Source organism: Cariama cristata, unplaced genomic scaffold, assembly GCF_000690535.1.
Source record: "Cariama cristata isolate BGI_N322 unplaced genomic scaffold, ASM69053v1 Scaffold44877, whole genome shotgun sequence".
Lineage (NCBI taxonomy): Eukaryota > Metazoa > Chordata > Aves > Cariamiformes > Cariamidae > Cariama > Cariama cristata.
In genome coordinates this window covers 222-8,911 of record NW_009629168.1, presented here as the reverse complement: position 1 = coordinate 8,911, position 8,690 = coordinate 222, and the positions used below count along the sequence as shown (strand labels likewise).

The following is an 8,690-nucleotide window of genomic DNA, read 5'->3' as shown; positions in this document are numbered from 1 at the left end:
GCAGTCGAGACTGCAGTATGAGAAATCATTTAACTATCTATAGCAGGTACTTCTGGTGCCTTCCTTCCTCAACAAATTAATCTTTTCAGGATTTCATTCAGATATTCTGAATTTTTGGTAAGGTTTTTTGTCTAAATATTTTCTGTGAAGAATAAATTGTAAAATTTCTCCTATGACCACCTGCTATAAAATGTTATCTGTTTCCCTGTTGCTCCAGCGAGGCTCTCCAATCTCAGCTCCTTCACCAATTCTGCACTTTTGTTTTCTCTTTTTAAAAAATATTACTCAAGCTTTCTTACTAGATCTCCTCTAGCGAAGAACTATTTCCACCTTGCATTCAGACACAGCCATCATTGTTTCTTTGTAAGGATCCTTCCGTCAAATGCAGTAGGAGTAAATTAAGCACATGAAACTCTCACTTCATCCTACTATTACTATTATAACTAGGTGTCTATGTCCTCCATTTCCCTGCTTATTGTGTGTTACACTAGCATAAGTTTTCAGTATAGGTCTGTCTTTCTGAAACTGTGCTTTTCCCTTTAAGGACTCTATATATTTATCTTTTGTTTGTCTTTCTATTTATATTAATATGTGAATTGTGATTAAGCATTCAGAAACACATAGTAATTTTTAATAGCATTCTTGTTTGATTTTATTTGCTTGTTTATGTTTACTTTTATTGGTTTTAGTTTTTCTTTTTATGCTATCTCACTCTTTTAAGTAAGCTCCTTAGGAAAGCATGAAAGAATTTTCTTTCCATAAGGTAACAGTTACTACTTATAATTCTCAAATTCTCAATCCAAAAACTTTTAATACAAATATTTTTACAAAGAAACTGGACTTTTAATTCCTTCTTTTGCTGACACCATTTGTCATGTCAGATTATTAAATATAACTAACCTATATGAAAGAAACATGGAGAAAGTCCCAGAGTATCTTATGATCGGGTATTTATAGTGAGCTATTAATGGACATAGGCTCTGCTGAGATCATTTTCAATCCTGAAAATATCACTTTCAACTTAATAATCACTTCTTCAAAGTGTGAGGTCTTCCCTCTTTCAGAAGGTGAGGAAAAACAGTATATTTTCTCATAGGAAATTTAGTAGTCTTTTTACAAAAAAGAAATAATCTATATTTAAAATGTTTATATACTCATTGTACTATAAGTATAATGGAATACTAACAGTTACTTGTCTGTATATGTATATTTTGTTAATATATTTCTTTTTTTTGCTACATGAGCAAGGCCTTGCAATCACACATTAGGTGGACCAGGTAACAAATTAAATGATGCAGGTTTGCTGTGAATTACTGGTACTCAACTTTAAGATGTTTCTAGAATTATTCCAAACTTTGTAAGTGTCATGTTGACAACTTCCTTAATTTTTCTCTGCTCATCCATTTTCCTATTTTATTTATCTGCTTTCAGTTTTATGTATTACCTTTACTTTACTTTTCCCCTGTATTTTTGGTTGTTTTTTCCAGGCCAACTCTCTTGAAAGATGGAAGTGGAAGTTTTGATAAGGTAAAACAGATAAAAGGCTTGAACCTAACAGAACATCCGTGATTTTAATCTATAATAGCATGTAGCTGAATATACAAAAAAATAGTGTAACTGTTTATGCATATAACAGTGTACATCTACATGCATTATACTATTTAATGATTGATTTGATCATTAATAATTTTTTATGATTTCTTCTTAAATTTTAACATTTAAACTTAACAGATATTTTCAGTGGGATTTATTTCCATACTCCATTGTTTGTATTACAATCCTAAAAGGGTAAAAATACTTTTAATTGAACCCTTTAAATTTGGTAAACTTTTTTTTTTTTTTAAACTAATGCTATTCTTAAGCTTTTTTTTTTAAGATATATTAACTCCATTGTGGTTACAGCAGTGTGTTTTATTTCTGCCTGTATTTGGATATATATTGTTGCTGTATTTTAGATATATCCCTTACAAGTATTAGAAAAAAACAGGCATGAATTGATGAAGAATGCAGAATTTTATCTGTTCTAAATGGCTATAGATTATGTACATGAGGTGGTAAAGTTGGTCTTTTTTCAAGCATGGAGTTTGATGTTGTTTCAGTTGGAAACTGAAGGCTGATGCACATAATAGCACAAATCTGCAATACTTTCCTGACTACAAGATATGGACTTAATGACATCTTTGTTGAAACAGTTTGAACAAAAGCTATTATTAAAAAATTTCATGTCCTTCACTTGCCCTTGGCTTCCAGGCCACCTGTGAACAAACTGAAAAAAAATCCTGAATCTGAATGCACATCTGTTTTCCTACTAAGGAAACATCAGAGCACAATTGTGATGATATTTGAGTGTCTAGAAGACTTAAGAGGGAACGACTATTTATCTGAAAACTAAGATTTACTTATTTTTGTTGCTTTCTAATAAGTAATGCCAGAACAAGTAGCTATTCTATATGTTCGGTCTGTGGAACAGAGATAAAAGCTAGCAGATGGTATTGGGATAGAAAACTTTTACTCTGTTCTAAATAGAATAACTCTTTGCAGCACAAACTTAAACACTTGAGAGAAGGCTGGAGCTTGACATGGAGAAGTTCTGATACATTTAGTTTAAACTGTATTTCATTTCTTTTGATACTTAAACAGTGATTGCTATTTCTATTACTCCAGATTTAACCTAAAGATTTAACATCTGCTTCCAACTAAAAAGCAGTATTTCCCTACGAAAAGTGATCCAGGTCATGCTGATTTGCCATGCATAATTCTACATACATGTTTGATGATGATTCTGATGATGAAATCCCTACGCAGCAAGCTATTCAAGAAAGCTTACAGGATAGGCATAAAATTGAAAAAAGTGGCAGTGCAACAGAGGATGAAAGGTAATCAGTTATTACTTCTATTTTGGGTATTTTCTTGACATTATTATAAGCATGTAGTAACCTTATTTTCCTTTGTGACTCCATATGTTCTATTGGTCTGACCTTGTCTCAGGGATAATGGAAACCACTGGTAGCTTGCTTTTTCTGAGTTCTCCCTGAGAAAGTATGCCCATTTCCTCAAAAATATGGAGTGTATGAAACTTTCAGGTGATGTTTTACATCCGTATTTAAATGAGTATGAGGCTTTATGAAGAAGATAAGTATGTGATGTAAAAATAGATTGGTATGGTAGTTTTCCTTCATTTTAGTATTTAATTGTTGGCCTTTGTGTGAAAAATCCAATGTTTATAGTGGCAGGGGAAGACCAACAAAAAAAGTGTTTTAATGTGTTAAACCCTGACAAAACCTATGTAACTTACAGAAATCTAACATGTAGTCTAGACTCGAGTATTTAAATTAGAGTATTATTATATCCTGAATTTCACATTGATTTTTACTTCTCGCTTTATTTTTGTTCTGTTTATGCAGTTTCCAGTTTATTGCAAGTAAAGAACATGAAAAGATAATTGCAGCAATTCGGACAGTTAAGTACAAATACACCACATTAAGGCTATACCCCTAAGAATCACTTGGATATTGTGTTGTTGAGCAATGCCTACATTTTAGGTGTTTGATCACCTGATTTAAGTGCAGTTTTTCTTTATATAGTCTTGGGAGGAGTAAGGCAACTGAAAGCGGGACACCTAAAATCTGACTTACTAGATAGGAACATGGTCATGAGATGGGTTCAAATGACACTCCTCTCAGAGATTCCAGTGCTTCCTCTCCTGGAGTTAGGGGAAAATGCCAGACTTTTCCTGTAAAATAAGCAGCAGGATGGCAAGGCCCCTGGTCAATTCACACCTCCTAAAAGCATTTGCCACTTTGTGAGATACCCAGATTAAAAACCCCTCTCTACCTGAAGAGCGTTCCAGAATTGTTCCTTAACTGCCAAACCTTAGTGTATTCCAATATGAGCTGCTCTTAGTCTGCTCCTCTGAAATGCCTGTTTTGTGGTATAATGAATTTATATACTGAGTCACAGAGATGACTAAACAATGAGCATAAGTAGTACAGTTGTTTGGACAGTTTTCTGGCAGTGGGAAACCTTCAGTCCAGTCTTTCCATGCATCATAGGAGTTGTAGCGATATTTAGTGGAGTAGGAATCAAGAAACCAAACTTTTTTCTTGAAAAGCAAATGCTATAAATGTTTCATACATGATGAAGAATGTGTCTCAACTCTAGTTACACTTGCTGTCTGGCCTTATGAATATATAATTCTTCCATGTGTAGGAGAACTTCAGCAGCAGAAATTGAGAGCAGTCTGTCCCCTCACCCTATAGTTGTACCTAATAGAATGGCAGACTGCCTTCTCCCAGGAATGATGGGATGAAAAACAAGAGCAGAAGCCAGGCCTCTACTTAAACAGGCTTTCCAGCCAAGAAAGTTTTCCTGTTTCTTGATGAGATATAAAATTGAAAATATAATCACTTGTATTGATTCAAGATCCAGTAAGATTGTTAGTAAAAGCAGGAATAATGAGATAATTCTCATCCCTGTTAAATCAGCTTCATTTTACTTTTGCCAACCTAAATATTTTTTCTTACAGTTTCACTAGGACACCTGTTTATATATTAAACTTTCATGCACTATTGCTCATGAGAGGATTGTATTTGAAACATTTCAGTCATACTGTTATAAGTAAGTTTTTCAATGCATAATTTGAAATGCTTTGTGAATCAATGTCAATCATTGATTGTTCCATTCATGTAAACCATCCTTTGAGAAAAAATTACTTTGACAAAGCCAGTTGTTTATTCTAGATACACTGATGGGATAAATGGCACTCAATATATTAGTTGCCCGAATTTTGTTTTATGATGAGTAATGGGATATGTGTCTGTCTTAAAATATCACAGGCCAAGAAGAGGCCTTGAAGAAGTTGGTGAGGCACAGTTCTGCTTTTGAAGAAGCAGATCAGCAAGGCTGGCTTCCTGTGCATGAAGCTGCAGCACAGCGAAATAAGAACATCCTTGAAATAACTTTGAAAGGTACAGAGTCCTCCTGGTTTACCACCAAGAAGTTTTACAAAGTCAGGTTTGATGAATCATCCAGCTTCAAATGTGTTCTGCTTTTCTGTATTTCAGCCTCCCGTGCCATTATGTGGGAACAGACCACTCTAAAAGGGGAAACACCTCTCTTGGTGGCAGTAAGAAATTGCTTTGTAGACAATGTCCGCTTTCTCCTGCTCAATGGGTGCAATCCCGATGTTAAGAATGAAGAGGGAGATTCTCCTTTATTTATAGGTGAATACCTTATTTAGGGGTGGAGAGGTCAGGGAATGAGGTGAGATTACAGTTACACATTTTAGGTTTCAATTTGACATATTTGACTTCAAATCAAGATCTAAAGTATTTTGCTGTAAGGAGCAAAAAATGTTAATCTCAGTATTGAATATGTCTGTCCCTGTCGGTTTTTCTTAGATGATGTCAAGGCTTTAAATGAGCTGACAAGTCCAAGGGACTGTCATCACAAAGTTCTTAGCAGTAATTACAAATATTATCCTTATTGGTCTACTGAAGTATGGGAAACATAGGACTAGGAGAAGCTAAAATCTTTCCCCAAAGTCTGATTCAATGCAGGGAGCTCCAGATGCCTACCATTTTCCATCCCTCAGTTGCAAAGAATTCCTAGATGCTTTTGAAGTGTGCTATATTAAAATGCACCATCTCCTAAGAAGGGCATGTATGGGATTTATCTAAAGCAGCCACATAGGTTACAGATAATGGGACATCACAGGTTATAGTTTGCTGTCAATGGTATTCCAGGCAGCTGTGACACATGAAGCTTCTCCGCCTAATCTGTCTTGGTGAACTCGCTGTTCTAACCCGCACAGCCTGTAAGATCAAAGAGAGAAGGAAGGAAAGGTGTTGCTTATTCATTCCATCCCCTGGAGCCAATGCAAATTACTCTTTCAAGATCCTTACTGACTTAACAGATCAGGCTTATTAAGCTAAGAAGGCATATGACACTGTTATTTTAAACTTTGTTTCATATTACAGTAATTGCTTATGGAGATGAAATAGAGCTCTCTGAGCAGGCCAGCTCCTGAGCGCACCAAGTCCCTGTATATGATCTCCATCTAGTGGCAAGGAAAGTTGCATTGTCAAACGCAACAGAGGATTACAGAGAGAAAAAGAGATTACCATAAAATTATTCCTTTGTAGAGTTAATGTTGTCCTGGAAACAAAGAACAGCCTTGTTGATAAGTTAAACCTTTCAGTGTAGTGTGACACTTCTCACTGTATAAATAGCACTGCCAGGAGCAGCTTGAGCTTTCCTGCGCTGCCACATAACAGAAGCCACAGTGCATAGAATAGTGTTGAATAACATTCTGGCTGATACTTTGCTTATTGTCTTACAGCAATTAAACATGATTCGTATGAGATTGCCTCCTTGTTGATAAGTTCTGGTGCAAAAGTGAATTTGCAGTGTGTCCACAAGAGGACTGCTTTACATGAGGCAGCCAGGCTAGGCAGGAAGGATCTGGTAAAGCTTCTCCTTCGTTCTGGAGCAGATCCTGACCCTCGCAGTGGATATGGGCTCACACCTCTAGCACTAGCTGCACAGGTCGGACATACAGAAATTATGGAGCTCTTACTACAAAAAGGTGAGACTCTATTATATAGGATGTTATAGGAAGAGAAGGCTTGGGTTGGGGGTCTATCTTGCCAGTGTTATAAATATCTGATGGGATGGTGTAAAGAGCCAGAGCCAGATTCTCAGTATGTCCAATAACAGGACAAGAGGCAATGGGCACCAATTGCAACCGAGGAAATTCTGTCTGAACATAAGAAAACACTTTTTTCTGTGAGGGTGGTTGAACATTGGAACAAGTCACTCAGAGAAGTTGTGGAGTCTCCATCCTTACTAAAAACCTGACTGGATGTTGACCTGGGCAACCTGCTGTAGGTGACACTGCTTGAGCACAGGGTTGGACTGGATGATCTCCAGAGGTCCTTTCCAACCTTAGCTATTCAGTGGTTCTGTTTTACGACTCAGTAGGTTGATTTAGTAACATGTAGAGGTTCACTGGTGGTGTTCTTCTAGGTAGAAATTGTAAGCCACGTGTGTTAGTACTGAATTGTTTAAAGCCCAAATGGGACAAAGTGAATCCTCCTTCCAACAGAGAAAGTTATTCCTAAATGCAGCAGCAAAAAATGGTTCTTAGCTGAGTAGCCAGTAAAACTTTGCATTACTGAAGTGAAAGGCAATGAACTGTTACCATGTTACTGAGTATACAGCCTGCAGTGTAAATGGATCCAAACATATACAAAATGGATTTTTAGAGATTACTTACTTATAGCAAACTGTAGTAGTCATCAGTGAATGCTTTGCAAAACTGCAAGCAAATCTGACACAATGCAGGAGATATTTTGTTTGCATTTTTGGAATTTTGCTTAATTTGTTTGAAGAATTTTATTCCCAAATCACTTGAGGTCCATCCAAAGAATTCCTAGTATCTAAATGTCACGTTATAAGAGAGAGAGACGTGTGTATGTATACATACATACACACACACACATATATATGTATTCCCTCTAAAGTAGTTAGCCTATTTACACACATTTTTATTAGTCGTCTAAAAGTTCTGTGATTGGATTAAAACTGGTTATTTTAAGATACGCCTTCAGAAATAGCAGCAGAAGTAACTTTCCTTACTAAAGAAAATCAAATGCTGTCTGCACCAAGAGGATTGTTATGATGTAAAGGCCTGATAAAGACTACGTTTTCATAATATTCAAATAATATTAATATTTTAATGAGCAGTTGCAATTGTTTTTAAATGCAATATTGTTTTCTCATGTAGACAGGCTACCTTAGGGAAGGCCTGACAGGGTATTTATGGTGCCGAACTTTATATGGAACTGGATTGTATGAACTGTTTTCATACTGGGTTTTCCCATATTTACAGTTATATCTGTCTGGACTTCGTAAAGTAGAAGAATTGATATGCATTGTATGTAAGCCAAAACCCAATTGTTTGTATGAATAAGAACCAAAGCCTTTGCTTGCCCAGTTCTAGCAGCAAGACTTACTGTGTAATTGTATTCAAAGCAATTTGGACCTTCTTGTTCCCAGGATTACATAAACACATCTAAAATCAAGGCTCCAACATGAAGGTTTATGCCCATAGTGGTTTTATTTGGTGAAGAATAGAATTTACAATAATACTATGTCACTGGAGGACTGGAGATATTAATTGCTGCTGGATATTTACAGTGACTACTGTGAAAATCCTTGGTGCTTCTTTCCAGGTGCGGATGTTAATTCCCAGGCAACGGATTGTGCTTCTGTATTATTTGAAGCAGCAGGAGGAGGAAATCCAGATTCTCTGAGTCTTTTACTAGAATATGGGGCTGATGCCAATGTACCAAAGCACTCGGGTCATTTGCCAATCCACAGAGCTGCATATAGAGGACACTTTCTGTGAGTTAATATACTTTAAAATCAAGTAATAGCGACACCAGAAATACTAATTTTTCTAATTCTACTGTATTAAAAGCAGGCAGCAAATCTGTAGTTTTGTACAAGGAATTCTTTTTGACCGTGCAAATATGAGTTTTCTGTGTCTGAATCTAAGAGACCAGTCAGGATAAAGTCTTCATCATTTTAGGATGAACATACTAATTCCTATACTATTTTCTCACTTGTCACAAATAGTAACACTGTCCAGTCTGATGCTGAGGTTCTTGCGACATCCTCACTCTCTT

At 36.1% G+C, this 8,690-nt stretch overlaps 1 protein-coding gene across 1 annotated transcript; it reads left to right on the top strand.

The window, feature by feature from the left end:
• Positions 1 to 2,748: 2,748 nt before the first annotated feature.
• Positions 2,749 to 8,406, top strand: LOC104165424 (ankyrin repeat and SOCS box protein 14-like; the record flags this gene model as incomplete). Its single annotated transcript, XM_009705058.1, has 6 exons — positions 2,749 to 2,876; positions 3,405 to 3,455; positions 4,831 to 4,967; positions 5,064 to 5,222; positions 6,341 to 6,586; positions 8,235 to 8,406. Coding segments are annotated over exons 1-6 (893 nt in total), but the record flags the coding sequence as incomplete, so codon positions are not given.
• Between the last annotated feature and the right edge of the window lie 284 nt (positions 8,407 to 8,690).